The sequence below is a fragment of the Nothobranchius furzeri genome, chromosome 11 (assembly GCF_043380555.1).
Source record: "Nothobranchius furzeri strain GRZ-AD chromosome 11, NfurGRZ-RIMD1, whole genome shotgun sequence".
Classification (NCBI taxonomy): domain Eukaryota; kingdom Metazoa; phylum Chordata; class Actinopteri; order Cyprinodontiformes; family Nothobranchiidae; genus Nothobranchius; species Nothobranchius furzeri.
Window position 1 is genome coordinate 24372258 of NC_091751.1, and position 19636 is coordinate 24391893.

At 40.9% G+C, this 19636-nt stretch overlaps 1 protein-coding gene across 1 annotated transcript; it reads left to right on the top strand.

Moving 5' to 3' along the window:
- The first annotated feature begins 5457 nt into the window (after positions 1-5457).
- On the top strand, positions 5458-15908 carry sdhaf3 (succinate dehydrogenase complex assembly factor 3). The gene is made up of 2 exons (XM_015976488.3): positions 5458-5744; positions 15494-15908. The coding sequence occupies exons 1-2, from the start codon at positions 5574-5576 to the stop codon at positions 15671-15673; spliced, it is 351 nt and encodes a 116-aa protein (XP_015831974.1). The 5' UTR covers positions 5458-5573; the 3' UTR covers positions 15674-15908.
- The last annotated feature ends 3728 nt before the right edge of the window (positions 15909-19636 follow it).

Genomic DNA, 19636 nt, shown 5'->3' on the forward strand with positions numbered 1-19636 from the left:
TAAATCAATGCTGCACTCATTGTGCCCAAAACAAGTGTCTGGTGTGGATTTAAATAAATTAATTTTGCATATCGATATATGTGATAAGCCGTTTAATTTGAAAAAGTCCGTTTCTACTGCTGATTACAAATAGCCTAACAAGTAACTTACTCACCTGGTTCTAGATGCTGAGATTGTCGCTCAGTAAATGTGCTGCTGCATCATGCCTGGATAGAAGACGCTGCAGCATAAACAAGAAAGAGACGGTATAAGATGTCATGCTGTGTTTAGGCAGTTCTCACTCCCCGCCGGGCCCGGCGGCAGCGGGGGAGTCCCCGCCACGGCCGCGGCGGTGCCGCCCGCCCGCCCGATGTGTCGGACAAAGTTGAAAATTTGCTACACCCACACCTAACGTTCTTCTGATATGAAAATATTATATTCATATTGTATGCATACTTAAAACTTGAATAGAAGTTCATAAAAAGGCTGCAATCATACTCCAAAAAACGGTAAAAAAAAAAAATCTTACATTCTTCATGATCACAGTGAGACTCAACAGGTGTAAAGACAGTCCCCCCCCCCCCCCCCCCCCCCGGTATCCACAGGTGCCTGTGTGGCTGCAGATATGTCTCGCTGCATCTGGACACGACAATTCAAAAGTAAAATTAATTGGTTAAAGTTATGAGATACTGTATTGTGTATGTACACAGCTAGCGAGGGTCCGTCCGTGGACCGTGCGTGGCAGGAGAGGCAGTTAGCTACAATGCTAACGCAAAACGTTCCTTTGCCAAATTTATAAAGCCTACATACCTCTGCTTTGGGCCCGTTTTTTTTCTTCCTCCTTCCTTCGCTTTCGAAATGCTGATTCCGATGGCTCAGGCATTCTTTTCATCGTAAAAAATATCAAAAGTTTAAACGCGACAACAGGATGTCCTACAGTGCTACCCACGCACGTGATCTACGGCACCCTTAACGGTCAAATGCTTCGGAGCGGTGGCCCAAGCGGGAGCTCGTCATGCAGCCAGATCATTAGAATTTAAATATTGATGTTTTAATTTCATGTCATTTCAGAGGGGACTTTTGAGTATGTAGAGAGTGCATTTCATATTACAAACATAAGTTTAATAAACTTTTTTTTTTTTTTTTTTTTTTTGAAATTTTGCACCCTATCCATCAGATGGCACCCCAGGCGGCCGTCTGTGTCGCCTGTCGGCAAAGCCGGCCCTGTCCACAATGGCAAGCTCTTTATCATTATTGAGGAGTTTTTCTCTTCCCTCAGAGGGTGGAAGACGTTGCATTCTTTAGAGGGAAATACGCATTACTATATGGTCTTATTTATACTTCAAGTGACAATAAAAGCAATCCATTCTATCATGCAATACTTACCTGTTGGTTTGTTGGAAGATGCATATAATGGAGGCAACCGTTGACCGACTCAAATTGGACTGCCAACCTCTCAGTGAAAGACCATGGTTGATTACATGGTCAATGATGGTGGCACAAATTTCATCACTGACTACTGTTCTTACAGCCACCTCCACGTATTCTTATGCCTCTGCTTTGGCCTCTCCTTGGGCCTGCTCTTCTCCCGGAGGCCCTTTGCTCTTACTCTTCCTCGTCCAGTGTTTGTCTTTTTTGTTATTTCCAAAAATTCCTCCTTTTATTTTAGTGTCAGTGTAATAGAAAAATGACACCTTCCACTGAGTCTAAGCCTGAATGTAACCAGCTGTGTGTAAATTATTCAGTTGTTTGTTTATCATCAACTGAGATCTATTGTTTTTGAGATCCTCATTGCAGAAGCAGAGGTTTTTATACTGCATCTAAGGTTAGGAATATTGTTTTTGCTATTGTGGGATGTTGTGTAACGTTCACAAATACCACAAAAACAATCCAGTTTTGTTGGGAGGCATAGCTTCTCTGTTAAGACAATGTAAACATTGTGGAAATCTGTTGACTGACTGCATATTGTGTGAAAACGTCATGCCGTGAATTTCTAGGATTTGAAAATTCTGACAGATCTACGCCACACTGTCACTTTACATTCATGGACTCACCCATCTTGGCTCGAGGAAGGCTGTTGTTGCTTTAGCGTCCATTCTTAGTTTTCATTTTGGGTAGAATAGGAAATGACAAATATTAGATTTTAATATTGAAGATTTAATTTTCCATAAACATTTCAAATGTTTTTATTTGATGGGCTGCATGGTGGCACAGTGGTTAGCACTGTTGCCTCGCAGCACGAAGGTTACAGGTTCGAAACTCTGCTCGGCTGCGGCCTTTCTGCGTGGAGTTGCGTGTTCTCCCCATGCATGCGTGGGTTTCCTCCGGGTACTCCGGTTTCCCCCACAGATCACAACATGCCCTATAGGTTATACATTGTAAGTCGCTTTGGATAAAAGCGTCTGCTAAATAAATAAACATAAACAAATAAACATTATTTCCTCGCCGGAAGGGGAACATTTATTTTTCTCATTTTTAATCTTAACGTGTTATTGTTAACTTTGCAGTCTGTGAAACTGTACTGAATGATATTAAAACAAATAATTAAATTACTGGTTCGTCATGTTCAAAAATACACACCAACAGCGTTGTCAGCTAACAATTGTTTTCAACAGAGGTGCATCTTTGCAACAGAGGAACATATTCATGTATGTACACAAAACAAAATACATAATATTTTGATTATTATACTTGAAAACACGTACTTTGGGAAAAGGCACTTGAGACATTTCTCTGTCTTCTTCTCAATATTTCCATGCAGAAAATAACTGAGGGTATTATACCCCCACCACCCCACCCCCCACCCCCGTTCTTGTATATACTTTGGTCAAGTACCAGCTTGAGTCAAGATTCCAGCTAAACCTTTACCAGCAGTTTTGTAGTTACTGAGAATTTAAACTGTTTGCTCAAGGATCAAACATTTCACTTCTTGTGCTGCATCGTTCTTCTGAGCAAAAAATTTCAGGCCTCCTTAAGTTCTACAAGGCTAAATCAAAAGAGCGCCAGATTTACCGTGAATGAAACTGATCACAATTCCCCTAAAGTTGAGTCTTTAAATTTGACTTTGCATTATTTGTTTTAGGCTGATAACACAACTTGTTTATTAGCATCGAATAGATCCAAATAATTTTGAAGATAAAATATAGAAACTCAGTCACTTTCAGATTTTCCTCATAGATACCCAACTAGTGTACGAGTCATTTTTGTAACCAGCGAGTCTTCTCCATCAATAAAGGAAAAACCCCAGTTAAATCTGTGCATTGAAACCTTGGAGTGACATTTTTATTCCTTTGATCTTTCAGGATTAATGTTACTTACAGCAGTATTAGAGGCTAATTATTTATCTAAATCCTCTGTTTCCAGCGGTCAAACTATTGAGCTATTTTACTCTCTTGTGCAAACCAGTGAGGTGGGCATTTGGTATTACTGGCCTAACCATGACTGAGGTGCGTGTGTGTGTGTGTGTGTGTGTGTGTGAGAGAGAGAGAGAGAGAGAGAGAGAGAGAGAGAGAGAGAGAGAGAGAGAGAGAGAGAGAGAGAGAGAGAGAGAGAGAGAGAGGGAGAGGGAGAAATTAATTAATTTTCTGTAGACTTTGGTGTGACAGCAGAGGTGGTTGTGTACTTTAGGAAGCACACAGAGCCACTCCCCCATAACCCTGTCTGGCACTCCCATCACAATGATGGACTCATGCTACTTCCTGGGCACCACCATCACCCAGGACCTCAAGTGAGAGCCCACCATCACCTCCATCATAAAACAGGCCCAGCAGAGGATGTACTTTTTGAGGCAGCTGAAGAAATTTAACCTGCTGTTGATGACCTACAGTCAGTGAGGCAGTTCTACACCGCAGTCATCAAGTCCATCCTCACCTCTTCAATCACTGTGTGGCATGTTGGAGCTCCTATATGGCATACGGCAATATAACCCTTCTGATTCTGTGTGAGATTCAAAATGAAACAAACATGAAAGACAAATAATTTTATTGTTATTAAATAAATGTGTTGTTTAACACATGTTGTGTACAGGCTGGTGGTGGTCGGAGGGACCGGTGGCGCCTGTGCTCGGCAGCCTTGCCTCTGTCAGCGCGCCCCAGGGCAGCTGTGGCTACATCGTAGCTCATCCCCATCAGTGTGTGAATGTGTGTGTGAATGGATGAATGATACACTGTAATAATGTAAGGCGCTATACAAGAGCGGGTCATTTATCATTTATCATTTAACCTTTTCCTGACGACTGGCTTTTGGCTATTTTTTTTATTTTTGGCACAAATCTCCCGCCAGAGAGCCCGTTGTTCTGCTCGGATCCAGTAGGTGGCAGTAACGAAGCCCCACAACGGAACACCGGAAACAAAAACCAAAGACTTCCAGAATTAACAAGGAGCTAAAAGGTGCAAGCATCGTTAAGTGAAATCAGTAGACAAAGGTTGCTTTGGAATTGCTGAAGTTGAAAACATACAGTAGTGCTGTTATTGAAGGTCACATTAGGAGATTTTATTCTGAATATGTTAATACATATATATATATATATATATATATATATATATATATATATATATATATATATATATATATATATATATACAGATTCATCTAAAATGATGGATGGTAAAGTTGGCATTGCTTTTATAATATTGGAGTTTGGTATTAAAGTAAATAAAAGAGTTAGTGATAATTTGTCTGTTTTTACTGGTGAGCTTTTAACTATTCTTATTGCTTTAAATTGGATAGAGGATAATGAAATAGGAAGAGTTTTGATAGTTTCAGATTCTAGTAGTGCATTATTGAGTATTAAAAGTATGAAATCAGACTATAGACAGGACACCGTTGTAGAAATTCAACAGTCCTTATATAGATTATCTTGTTCTAGAAACAAGATGTTTTTATGGGTATCTTCTCACATCGGGGTTGCTAGAAAATGAGCATGTAATACATACATTGATTTTCCATGTTAAATTAGCAAGTCAGAGGCAAAGTGTATAGTTAAAGAGAAATTTAAAAGAAGGTGGCAAGAAAGTATAAATGGGAAATTAAAGGACGGTTTCATTAAAATTTACATAAGCAGGTGGGGGAGACGGGATCGTGGAATTTAAAAAATTGAAAAGAAGAAGATGCCATGGCCCGTATCAGACTTGGACACACAGGCTTAAATAGCACTTTATATATAAGTGGCAAACATGAAACTGGAAGTTGCAGATACTGTGGAGAGTTGGAAACGTTAGAACACGTTGCTATTCACTGTGAGACGTACAGACACCAGAGATAGATTATTGAAAGCTGGAGTTTTAGAACAAAGGATTCCTTTTTTAGTTAAGGAAATATTAGTAGGCCTGGCATTAGATGTTGTTTTTAAGGCTTTGATTGTATTTTTAAGATCCACAGGATTTTATTTTAGGATGACAAGACTGCTGGGGCCTTCCCCGCCCACACTCCACTCCAGAAGGTGGTGGTAATGCGCACCAAAAGTTGCTTGCCAACCGCCATGAAATTCAAGAAGAAGAAGAAGAAGAAGAAGAAGAAGAAGTGAAATCAGGTGCTCTTATGTTGTTGAGTGACTATTTTTAGGTATTTCGGAAGACTTGTCCAGATCGGACGTGATGTCTGCTCATGTGTCCAGAGTCCGCCGGCTGTATAAGCGGATTCTGGTCCTTCACCGGTTCCTGCCCCTCCACCTGAGGGCTCTGGGGGACCAGTATGTGAAGGACGAGTTCAGAAGACACAAGGAGGCGACAGCAGAGGAGGCGGACAGTTTCATGACCGAGTGGCAGGTAAACATTAGGAGGTCACACGGGTCTCGTTTCTACAGCTCCATAGAATTCTCATGGAAAATATGCCCACCTTATTTTATTTTATTAATTATAAATGTGTTTAAGGTAATTTCAGAACCTCTGTCCCAGAGAAGTAACTAAAGTTACCTTGAAAACTCTGATTCTGTAGGTAAACACCTGCTAGCTTAGCATGAGTTAGTTCTGAAGCGATGGTGCGTTCATGGACCAGGAAAACGTTCTGTTCACCGAAGGTGTGTTGTGTTTATAAACATAAATTAAAATAAATCCACAGAAATGCGAGCACAGAATTAGCTCATCTGAGTCCATGTCATTTATATTAGAGCGAGTTTAATCTTTCTAGTCGTCAGAAAAGAAAAGAAAAGAAAAAAGACAACAAAACATAGGTTATTTTGTTTTCATTTATTATTTAGGTAATACTGTTTTCTCATCAGTGTTTGAAAACATTTACAAGTGTTTGATAAAAAGTTTCTGTAACTGACAGAAAAGTGGAAGCAGAGAAAACTATTCACTCTCATTTGTTCCAACTAGACCGCTGCAGAGCTTTACGTGTCGGTGTGACCTGGCCTGACCCTCCATTGATCGCGTCGCCCCCAGCTGGTTGAGAAAGCTGCTGCCCATCTTCTCACAAACTCATCACCTCCCGTTCCTGTAGCGCTGCACCTGTACCTTTTATTCCAGCACAACCCCCACTTTTTACATTTAAGTGAATTTGTGGCTGAGACCCTTCTTAGAAACATTATGTCTGCGCAGATATGCTAAGTAGGAAGGACTGCTTGATTATGGCAAAAATAATCATCACAGTTAATTTGCCTGAAAATTAGATCTCGATTATTTAACACAATCTTTAACGTTGATAACACAAATACTGACAACAAAAGAAGGATATACAGTGAAAACTTTAGTAATATAAAATAAATACAACAATAAATTACACAACCTGCTACATTATAATTATTTAGCCCTCCCCAGCGGTGCCTTAGGGGAGTGTTTACTGCAGCACGATGGAGCGTTTCGCTCAGAGATGAACTATTCTTATTTATCGGTCCGAGAAACTGGAGGTGTGACGTGAGAGCGCATGAAGACAGTCAAATGTGTGTCTCACGCTCATCATGTGAGATTTTGCAGCCATGATAAAATAAAAATCCACTCCAGATATAGCTCGCTCTATCGTGACTTTATTTAGTTGGTAAAACAGCTGTTTTTATGAGCGAGTGAGATCCACTGAGAAAGGTTTGGGATCGGTTTGTTGTTGTATTGTGATCACGCTGCACATGTGCACATCATTCCCTTTGCTAATGTTCTGGAGCGCAGGCTGGGTGTTTTGCTAACCTGCAGAGAAGAAAGTAGCTAAGGGTCATCAGAAGTGCTGCTTTCTAGATGCTTTTGGGGAAAGAAAGTCACAAAGGCAAAGGTCTGAAAAGTTGTTAGAAATGGCAACAAAGTTGCTAAGTTGGCAACACTGTGTGGGAGGTGCACTCGATTTCCCACTCGGAGTAGCCTGAGAGTAACCCGGCAGGGAGGGGATAATGATCGGCTGATTTTGTTTTCATAATCGATCAAAATCCAGATCGTAGTTTAGATTAAAATGTGATTAATCGAGTAACTCTGATACTAGGGCTACAAAGTCGTTTAAAAGTAGACAAAGAACACATTTTCTGACAGGTTTTGAATTTAAAATAACTATAGTAGATTTTATGACCTACCTGGTATCATTTCTCGTACAGTTTCTGTTTTCATTACTGAAGTATTAGGTTTTATTTTTTATTATTGTTTTATTTTAGACTGGACGATATTTCCATAAAGCATATTGATAAAGTAATTCACACTGATCAATGTCAATAATAATTACTATCTATAAAAATTTAAAAGTATATTTTAAGTTTAGCCCATCCATCCATTTTCAGCTGCTTTTCCAGGGCCGGGTCGTGGGGGCTGCGGCCTAACAGGGAGGCCCAGACTTCCCTCTCCCCAGCCACTTGGGCCAGCTCCTCCGGGGGAATCCCAGGGCGTTCCCTGCCCTGCCGAGAGACGTAGTCCCTTCAACGTGTCCTGGGCCTTCCTTTAGCTCTCCTCCCGGTTGGGCATGCCCAGAAAAACCTCACCAAGGAGGCGTCCAGGAGGCATCCTAACCAGATACCTGAGCCACCTCAACTGGGTCCTCTTGGTTTGGAGGAGCAGCAGCCCTACTCCCTATTTAACACTTTGAAATATTCTGAGAGTTTCCAAGTGTCGCTCAGTCTTTGGATCTAATGCACATGGAGATGCTCTGGTGTCTGAACCCTGCATGCAGCACCACTTTAATCAAGTGGTGCTGGCTGCAGAACCACAAAGGCGGAGCTGCACCAGAGACAGCCCCGCCCATTCCATCAGAGTCGGTCTAATTCCTTCCAGTTGTCAGACTTGATAGCATTCTGGAACCAAAGAGGGTGTTATAGCTAATATCATCTAAAATGCAAGATTGAGGACGGAGTTGAGAAGTTAATTGAACAGTTTTTGTAAAGGTTCCATATAATTAAAAATAGGGCTGCATGATATTAGGAAAACCTGCGATATTCGATAACAGTGCTTAATATTGCGATATCGATATTACTCACGATACATGAACAAATACTAAAGTATGCAGTGTTGATGTCGTCTGGCGTGTGACGTCTGCTCTGGGTTCAAAACAAACAAAAACTAATGCATGAATTTCATTACAACATAACATTTTTATTGCAAACATATGCAGCTGCACCTGCTACTGTATTAGCAGCTGCACCTGCTACTGTATTAGCAGCTGCGCCTGCTACTGTATTAGCAGCTGCACCTGCTACTGTATTAGCAGCTGCACCTGCTACTGTATTAGCAGCTGCACCTGCTACTGTATTAGCAGCTGCACCTGCTGCTGTATTAGCAGCTGCACCTGCTGCTGTATTAGCAGCTGCACCTGCTGCTGTATTAGCAGCTGCACCTGCTGCTGTATTAGCAGCTGCACCTGCTGCTGTATTGGCAGCTGCACCTGCTGCTGTATTAGCAGCTGCACCTGCTGCTGTATTGGCAGCTGCACCTGCTGCTGTATTAGCAGCTGCACCTGCTGCTGTATTGGCAGCTGCACCTGCTGCTGTATTAGCAGCTGCACCTGCTGCTGTATTGGCAGCTGCACCTGCTGCTGTATTGGCAGCTGCACCTGCTGCTGTATTGGCAGCTGCACCTGCTACTGTATTAGCAGCTGCACCTGCTACTGTATTGGCAGCTGCACCTGCTACTGTATTAGCAGCTGCACCTGCTACTGTATTAGCAGCTGCACCTGCTGCTGTATTGGCAGCTGCACCTGCTACTGTATTAGCAGCTGCACCTGCTACTGTATTAGCAGCAAAACAACAAACTGCATGCATGCAGTTTCTCAGTGACTTTAAAACATCACCACCACCTTAAACTTTTTCTGATGCTCCAAATACAGAAAAACATCCCTTACCAGGGTTTTTAGAATAAATAGTTTAAATGTTAAATAATAGTTAACATCACTTAAATGCAACAGCAAACTCTCTCATTGCTACTGAACATTGTCTCCACTTATGTGGTTATGATATTAGGCTGTTGCTGTAATTGGGAAGTGAACTGTGCTGGGCCAAACTAGGAGAACATTAAGATTTTCTGAGGGAAAGAGAAAAACAATTGTCTACCTTTCAGAAGAGGAACTGGCAAAAAACTACATGGAAAATATGTGAAAATGTTTGTTTTTAACCCCAAATTGAACAAGTTTACCTAGATCTTAAAAAGCAGCTCAGATGATGAAACTGCAACTATGATTCTGATAACAAGCTAACAAATTGAGCTAGCTCCTGTTAAGATAACCAACCGGCTAGCAGAGCTTCTGACTGACAGTTTATGTGCAGCAGCAAACCAACTATCCTGATTAACAAGGTTATAAAAGCTCATAAATGAAAAATCACTTTGATGTGTGGGGGAACTTTTCCAGGCCCTCTTTAGCAGGGTGAGACTGGGAGGAGAGTGCTGTAGCCTTTTAGCTGGAAGCTAACCGGAGCCTGGGGCTAACGGTGGGTTGGTTCACCGGCACGTGTCGGAGTCAGCCCGGTTATTGTCAGCTGCTTAACGACACCGAGCGGACTCACGTTCACGTTTGAAAGCGGCACATCAGAAGGGCTACATTTGATTGGTCAAATAATACTTCAGCGTAAAAAACAGAGCTGGTTTACAAAAAGTTGATGTATGACACGGATGGAAATGTTTGAACCAAACATTTATCACCGTTTTTGACATGCTTTGCGATGGGCCTATCGCAGTCCTGTTATCGGGATGACGATAATTTTTCGATATATTGTGCAGCCCTAATTAAAAATCTAACTTTTGGAACTTTTTACCATGTTATATTGTCATTTCCTCATAAGAAACACGCCAAAGCCATTTTTGGCCTCATTCATGCATTTTCCTCCCATCTCAACTTCAATTTGGTCTCCTCCCCCGAAGCGGGTCTGGTCTTGGTTCTCAATTCTTGATATTCTGTGAATTTTCTCAAATTATTTCTGAAATGACTTCTAGTGAGACACCGACGGAAAAACCATACATCCTATCTACAAAGACACACTGGTTGGCACAATTACATGTAACACCACTTGTTTTTTATCAGGTGTAGTGGTGAAGTGGTTGTGGAGTTGGATTGACAAGCAGTTTTGCGCAGGTTCGCCTCTCAGTAACGGGAGTACATAGGTAGTTTATAACCCTTTTTCTTCTTTTCTAGCTACACTTGCCAGTACTATGTTTACAACACTTTATTGGTATACCGTTTACAGTATAATGACTAATGTGTTTTTTATTTTTTATTTATTCATTTATTTAGCCAGTGTGAGTGCATTTGTGAGCAGAGTTTCAACTAAAATGCTGTGTAGGAACGACCAAATTCAAAGAACTTTTAGAGACTTAAATATTTTGCTGAAAATAAACATTACAACTAAAATATAAACAAATTAAATGTTTCAGCTGGCTAAATAGATTGCTGCCGACCCCACCGAGAATCGAACCGGCATCAGCAGAGAGGAAAGCAAGACTTAATTCACATGATCTTGCCACTGGACTACCAGAAACCATTCAACTGCCTTAAATAGTGTTGTACCCGGCTTTTGTTGGAGCGGCTGTGGGCAGATATTCGCTAAAAGAAATTTTCATTTCTGGATATATTCAGGGTTTGTCATGTGGCAAGTTATATTTTTCTTGTTTAATTGGAGCCTAGAACATAGCATTAACGACTGTAAACTAGTAACAGCCGTAATTCATGTGGGTCAGGTTACTTTGAGATAAAGTTGAAAAACAAAAACGGAAGTCAGTGGGCTAGGCTGAGTTTGCATGAATGGGCGGGGCTGACTGGTGCAGCTCCGCCTTTGTGGTTCTGCAGCGAGCACCCTCTCACTTTAATGCACATATATTATAGTGGGTTATCTTGTGTGCTTGTTGATGGCTTAAAAACATTTAAAATGCAGTTTGATAGGCACTAAAAGTATTAAATCAGATTAGCTCATCTTCAGAAATGATGGCTACGTCCCGAGGGCCACAGCCTCCTCCGGTTCCCTAAATGATCCTGGCTCTTGTTCAGATTCCCTCTAACAGAGACAGTCTTTGTTGTCTGGGATAATTGAGCTCTGCTGGCAGGTAATTCCTCTAATCAGGTGGATGATGATTGAATCCTGAGAGGCGGCTGCCACCGGGGAGGTGGAAGTCACTTTTATGTGGCTTTATTATCAGACCCCAGCTGGGGCTGCATGGGAAATGAATGTTGAAAGTAAAGCCACTAGATGGCATCCTCCCCCAGCTGAACCACATCCAACTGTGATGGTGATGTTGTTGGTCAACAATTAACTGGTTACTGGTTTTTACCCAGGTGGTTAAAGCTGGTTAGTGTTTGTTAGATGCTTCCAAGCTGCCCAAACCTCTGCCTGACGGAAGGAACTGAATAGTTCCTGGGCTGGATATGTTCTGGTTCTGCTGGTTAGGGGCCTTTATTTTTCCTTAGCTTTGAAGTTGTGGTCAGAACCAAAAGGAGTGTCCTCCTTCAGGTGGCCGGGCTCACCCTTAGAGATAGGGTGAAGAACCCGGACACTCAGGAAAGACTTGGAGCGGGGCCGCTGCTCTTCCATGTCGAGAGGAGCCAGCTGAAATGGTGGTGAGGATGTCTCCTGGATGCTTCCCAGGGGAGGTGTTTCAGGCATCAAGGTCAACTTAGGACACGTTGGAGGAATGATATCTCTCCGTTGGCCAGGGAACGCCGGGGGAGCCTGCTGGTGGAGGTTCCTGGGGAAAGGGCAGTTTGAGCCTCTCTGCTGGGGCTGCTAACCCCACGACCCGGGTTTGAACAAGCAGGGGAAACAAATGAATGATCTGTGGGTTCATACCAAATAACCCTTCACACGGATCAAATCTACAGGTCAGGACTAGAGAAAACGGCTGATAGAGTGGAGGTGGAGATGTTTGTTCTCCAAACACTAGATGTTCTATTGGTTCAGGCCAAAATGATGGCCTAGTTTGATCACCGTTTGCACATGGTGTTTATTGTTCTATGGGACAAGTTTGTACGATGACATCATCAGGTGGTTAAGAACGTCGATAGAACCCTAGTGGATGACTGTTCTCCTCCCAGAGACTGATGAGCATGGCGGGCTCGCTCTGACTTTACTAAATACATCTTAGGAATATTCCTTCATGCTGCGGCTCTCTGCCTCAGAGGATATTTCCCTCTTGGCACATTCAACATAATCACATTATGTGCAGGAAGAAGCCTTTTAGATAGATGGCCTGTTGTTGGTGGCAGGAGGAGTATTCCATACCCAGCATGGTTTGTGAATGGGCAGACAGACTGAGATGATGGATGGCTTTCCAAAAAGAAAAGGATGGGGTGGGGTGGGGGTGGGGGTGGGGGGGTGGGGGGGGGTGTAAAGCTGCCTATATGGAGCGTCCACAGTTTGGAGTCATATAATGATGAAGCAGAACCAGGAGATACTGAGGGTCCCGGCCACAGGAGCAGCTTGACCCGGCTTTTCCATCAGATCCATACACATTATGCAGCAGCTAGCCGCCGTTATAGTAGTCACGTTTTTGATGTGTCCCAGAAGCATAGGGACGCGCATCGCTTCAACGTCTGGTCTACTTTTTATGCGCTACACTTTCAAAACCCGTCAAACTCAGCAGTTCAGGTAGGGAGCCTAAGTCACTTCCGCATCACGGGTCCCCGGAAGAACAAAAAATTAATACAAGTCAACGGGGCTAAAAATGTTATTTTCTAATCCGCTTAGCCTTACGCCCTGGATCACACGTGCTGTACTGTAATTTAAATGAAAAGTAATGATGGGTGTTTCGACCACGCCAGTCACGTACTTTGAGATTTATTAGCTTGTAAAAGTTCGTAATTAGCATGACTACAAACTAGAAATTGGCACGTCGCATATGTGACGTCACCACATAATCTCCTCTCCACTAGCGTAGCTGCTACTTACCACATGACCAGACTTATGGTGGTTCTTTCCTCCTGTGGTAAGTTTGCTGAACTTACAGCCCTTTTCCCTCAGTTTTCTTCGTGTCTGGTTCGATGACGTCACTTTCGTAATGCGCATTTGTAGTCCTGGACTTATTTTCACACAAAACCTAAAATATCGTTTCCCCCATTCAAAAATAAGCGTTTTCTTGGTATAAAAATGCGTCGTTAAAATTCACAAACATCATATGTGAAATCCATGGCACAAAACATGCGGAATTATGGCGTTTTCAGCCTCATAGACTTGCATTCATATTTTTGTTCTTCCGGGGACACGTGATGTGACTTAGGCTCACTATAGGGCGAGTCAGGAAGTCAAACATGAAAGCAACATAAATTATCTGTAAACTGTCAAAATAAAAGGCCTGTTCAGATTTCCAATTGCGCTAGTAAAAAAAAATTACATTCTTTCCCATGAATCCTCCATAGCAGAGGTAAACAGAAGCCTTTTTGGATTAATGCTGCCATTTTTCTATGGCGTTAACTGCATGTTATGTTGATTTCCTGACCTCACTGCTTCGAATGCTTTCACTGCCGTTTCACGTCTGAAACGCTCCCAGTAGCAAGGGAGCTCAATGGTAAAACGTATTTACTGCATTTGGCAGCGCTTAAGGATCAAGTGGATAGCCGGGGTTACCGTCAGTACTGCTTTTATTATGAATTTAACAAATGAGTGTTTGTAACAGTACGACAAACTCATGACGTGTGTTACGGGTAATGACATCATTGTCGCTGTCGTTGTCGATGACATTACACTAGATGATAGGCTGGACGTACGACTTACAGAAGTTACGTTACCACGTTCAAAACCATTTAGGTGATAAGAAACATGAATTTAATAAGAACATTTCTAAACTCATTCCTAAACATACAGTATGTGGAAGAACAGAATCAAAAATTAAATACAATATATTTTGGATGAGTGGTATTGTTGTAGTATGATGATGTCATGAGTAGGCGCAGGACCCTGAGCAGATCCAGAAAACTACAATCAACCATGCTTTGTCTCAGTGGAATTAACTGAAGGACCATCAAAGTCTGAAGAGGCACGCTGAGGCTGCGTGCTTTCTGCTCCACAGGCAACAACATTTACTGTAATGTTTTTTTAAAACTAGCAACAGTCGCAGTGGTCTGATATAAAACTACGCTGAAATGTATGTACCGCCCCCTAGCACTAGGAAGCTACACACTGCTACTTTAAGGGTAATGAAATCACTATCAACCATTTTGTGAGTAACGGCCAATGTTGGGAACGTTACTTTTAAAAAGTCATTAGTTATAGTTACTGATTACGTTGTCAAAAAAGTAACTCAGTTACTTACCGAGTTACAAGATTATACAAGTAACTAATTGCAAAGAAAAATAACTATTTTGTTACTTTTTTTCATTCAAGAATGCAAGAAAAATGGGTTCCCCTCTTAAATAAACTTACTTAATTTACTATAAATTACTACAATCCTGAAATATAAATGACTGACTGGAATATAATAAAATGTCCAAATGTTTTTTATTGTTCCCAATCGGCTGATAACGGCTTCAACACACCGTGCTGCTGGATTAGTAACACACACATTTTCTTATCCGTAACGGAAACGGCGTTATGATGAAAGAAAACTGTAATTAATTAGATTACTCATTACTGAAAAAACTATTTTTTTTAGTAACGGCGTTATCATCATTGGTAACAGCATTAAAGTATAACGGCGTTTAAAGGTGCATTATGTAGAAATGAAGTAAAAATTACATACTGTAGTAAAATTTGGTTACTGCAACCACTAAACAACTATGGAGCTTTGCCAGCTGTCATCAAATTACAATTGTTGGTGCTGCAGTATTAACTCGCAGCAGAAATGGCAACCCCACACTCACTGATGGTAAACCCTAACCCTAAGTTAGACCGGGTCAGAGGTCTCCCCTTCGTCTCAGAGCGGTGCTTGGATACTTTCACTCCTCTCATAGGGATCCTCTGATGTTTTTGCTTATTTATTTCAGAAATGTCATCTCCTTCCTAAGGTTTTTAATGCTCTTCATCTCCATCCACTCTGAACCAAATTAGAAGCTTATTGACTCTAAAAGTAGAAATGAAGTGGAAGACCAGGTGCTGCTAATTATGCTCCTGATCTGTGTGTGTGTGTGTGTGTGTGTGTGTGTGTGTGTGTGTGTGTGTGTGTGTGTGTGTGTGTGTGTGTGTGTGTGTGTTTTACTGCAGAAATACAAGGACACCCTGCAGACACAGGTCCTGGAGTCGTCAGGAAGTCCGCGTGGCTCTGTGGTGTTTGGCACGGACCTGTCAGAGGAGAAGCTCAGCCACTTCCAGGATGAACAGATCTGTCAGCTGTATGAACTCATGTTGGAATCCACCAAACCCAACAAACAGTTTGATATCTGAGATGAAGACTTTAAGTTCTGCTCAGACAGAAGGAAAATGACTAATTTGGGCCACTTGCGTATTAACTCTGAGTGCCTCACATGAAGAGTGGAGCTTAAAGGCTAAAGAGAGGCTTTTAAGCATATCTGATTATGCTAAAGTGGTGTGTAATAGTTTGGTTCCTCTGCTCGGCTTGTTTGCTGTCACAATAAAAAGGTTCTGGTGCTCCTCTAGAGGTGCATTAGGTCTGCACTAATAGGTTTCCTCTGCCAACTTTTCTTCCTCTGAAATGTTTGTTTGTGAAGGAAAGGCACCGAGACGCGTCGCCTCAGCATTAGCTGGACCAAACCCGACTCATGATTCTGATCACACACTGAAGTTTTGTACAAGCACCACACAGACTGGGTTCCTCTACAATCTAAACCCTTTGATTTCAGAGTCACATGTCTGGTTTTAGTGCTGATACGCGTGTCTGATCCTGGGACCTGCTGATAATGGTTTTGGTTGATTATCAGTTATTTCTATTAACTAATGTAAAAACAGCATTTTTCTTCTAACAGCTTGAAGGTTTTGACTCTGAATGTAAAAATCTCCCAACATGAATTCATGCTTACTGATGGTGAGTTCACTAACCAAGGAAAATGTAGGATTTTTGTTCCAGCTTCTAAATGGTGCATTCAGGGACCTAAAGAGGTTTATGATTTTCCAGCTGAGTCTTAATTACCAGCTGATTATATGATGCATCCATAATAAAAGTGATCTACTGTGGCATTTAACATTTGTTCTAAAAGCTTAAGAAATTTTATGTTATTATTTAAATAAATTATTTTATAAATACTGATGCTATATGCTATACTATAATATATTCTATACTAATGATTTTAGGCAGAATTTTGACATAATGACTACACGTCTACAGCCCTATTAGACACTCATTTTTACAATTTATCAGCAAAAAAAGCTGATTATTTTTGTTGATTCGCTTGGTACAACGAAGGCACTATGGGACATCACACCCTCGTATGGCCTGGATGAAGACCCATCTAATCACACCTGTAAAGACAAATCGGTGTGACCCTGTGTGGAGGCCCCGCCCTCCACTTAGAAGCAACAGCATCATCCTCATTCCTCGGTTCTTATGCGCCTCACCTCGCTAAGAACGCGTCTCTATTAGCTGCACTATTCAAAGGCTAGCTAAACTGCTTGCTGGTACTTCTCTGCTGCCTTCTGGCAGAGGCGGTTTTACCATTAGGAATAGGCCGGTGGCCGCCTGGGGCCCCCTTGCGTTGGGGGGCCCCCTAGCCCTGACCGCCGGCACCCCTAGGTTAATGCCACAATATTCTTATTACCAACCTGTCGCCGCAGACAGTATTGGACATGCGCACTTCTCATGACCATAATTCCTGAACCGTTCAAGATATCATAAAAATTCCAAAAGTGCTGAAAAGATTAAAAATGGGGCTTTTCGTGCATATACAATACATTACGGTAGCCACCGGGATTCCCTGTCTTGAGCGCAACGAAGCACAACACAGATTCAGAGGTGTGCTGAGTTTGTCATCCAAAATGCTCCGTTTTATAACTTTTGAATGTCTGATCAGATTCAAAATATTCCAACGGTTCCTAAAAGTACATAAAAGCAGCTTTTCCACGATCTATAGCATGAAGCAATCAGAGGTATGGAAAATATCGCTACGAGAGGAAATGCTGCTGTACAGCCTGATTGAAACGGAGCGCAGCGCCGCGGTGGAAGCGGATAACGGAACGGGGAAGCTAAAAACCAGCATGAAATTATGGAAATGCCTGAAAGAAAATCAGCACAATCTATTAGGTGTCCCAGAAGGCTTATATCTGAAGACGGTGACCACAAAGGACAGATCTCCAGTGAACCAGGGTATGAATGTTTGTTCAGTCTTTATTTATTTTTTTTTTATTTGAACAACCCTCAACTCTTTGCTAATTGTCAGATTCAGCTTCATTCCAGGATTATTTATCTTTTTACCATAAATAATTATTTTTGCTAAAACAAGTTTTTGGTATAGCAGTGCACGGTGTGCAAGAGCATCCCATGGTAGTGTGAGGTGTGCAGGACTTTGCCTGCAGCTAGAAAGAAACTGCTTCAAGGTCTACCACATCAAATAAAAACGTCTGAAAGTTTACAAAAATAAATGGTCCTAAAAACTGCTAAAAAAAAAGATACCAAGGTTCAAACTTATTTAAGAATAGATGCATTTCAGTTCAAAGTTTAAAATGTTTGCCCAGTCATTTAGAAGTTCCTGTTCAGTAAAAAATGTAAAAAATTTAAATCCGTTTTTTGCTTTTTTCACTTTTAAGCTGATTTTTTAAAGGCTTTAATAGAAATAAATCCTAAATACAAACCATAGACTGAAAGCTGAGGTTGTTCTGAAAAAAGGAGAAGAGTTACACACACTTAGCGCTTTTTATTACAATTTTACAGCCATAAGATTAAAAAAATACCGGGCAGCCTTGTTATAATTATGGTCATAAGAGGGTTATTAAGACACCGATGCACAAACAGGAAGTGATTGGTAGTCGTTCCACTCCAATCCAGTTGGTGGCGGTAATGCACCAAATTGTTGTTTGCCAAGTGCCGTTAGACCCAGGGACGAAATTTTGATTTCAGAAGTGGGGGGGACACAGCAGACTTGTGCGGATTTGGGGTGGGGGGTGTTATGTAAAGACCCCTTGACACGTCACGTGCCCATCTCAATAATTTTTCCATCCTCTCTCTCTCTCTCTCTCTCTCTCTCTCTCTCTCTCTCTCTCTATATATATATATATATATATATATATATATATATATATAATCAAAGTTAAAAAATGTACAACTCTATTATTATTTTTATTTATTATCAAAGAAAAATTATAAAAGAAAGCTGTGGATGACAGAAGGTCTGTTAAAGGCATGTAAAAAGAAAATGGTATTATATGAAAAATTCATCAAACATAGGACAAGTGAAAATGAAGACAATTACAAAAAATATAAGAATAAATTAACTACAGCTATTAGGATCAGAAAGAAGCAATATTATGATGAAATTTTAGATAAAAACAGAAACGATACTCGTAGGACGTGGAAAATATTAAATAATATAATTCAAAAAAGGATGACAACTTTGGAATGGCCAAACTACTTTCTAAATAGTTCAAATCATAAAGTAAATGATCTAATAAATATAGTGGAAGAATTTAACAAATTTTTTGTAAGCGTCGGGCCCTCATTAGCAAATGAGATAGCAGTCCCACCTGATGCAGATACATTTAATAATCTGATAAATAGTAATATCAACTCAATGTTTCTACATGAGATAAGTGAGACTGACGTTGTGAATACAGTAAGAAAATTTAAAAACAAAAAATCCACAGATATAAATGAAATTGATATGGGAATTATAAAAGAAGTTATATTCTCTATTGTGAGACCATTGACATATATATATAACCTATCACTACAAAAAGGTCATTTTCCTAAAACTATGAAGATAACAAAAGTGATCCCAACATTTAAAACTGGAAATAAGCATTCTATGGAAAACTATAGGCCAATAGCAATTATTCCACAATTTTCAAAAATACTCGAGAAATTATTTGTGAACTAGCTAGACGTATATATTACTAAAAATAAATTATTAAGTGACAGTCAATATGGATTTAGAAAAAACAGAACCACTACCTATGCGATAATGCAGATGGTAGAAGAAATAGCCCAAGCAAGTGAAAGCGAAGAACTCTCTATTAGCATATTTGTTGATTTAAAGAAGGCTTTTGACACCATTGACCACAGGAGATTATTGAAAAAGATGGAAAATTATGGCCTACGAGGAATAGCGAAGTCCTGGATAGAGAGTTACTTACAAGACAGACAACAGTATGTACAAATTAAAGATATAAAATCTGGATTTAGAGAAATAAGTTGTGGAGTTCCACAAGGTTCAGTAATAGGTCCTATATTATTTACTTTAT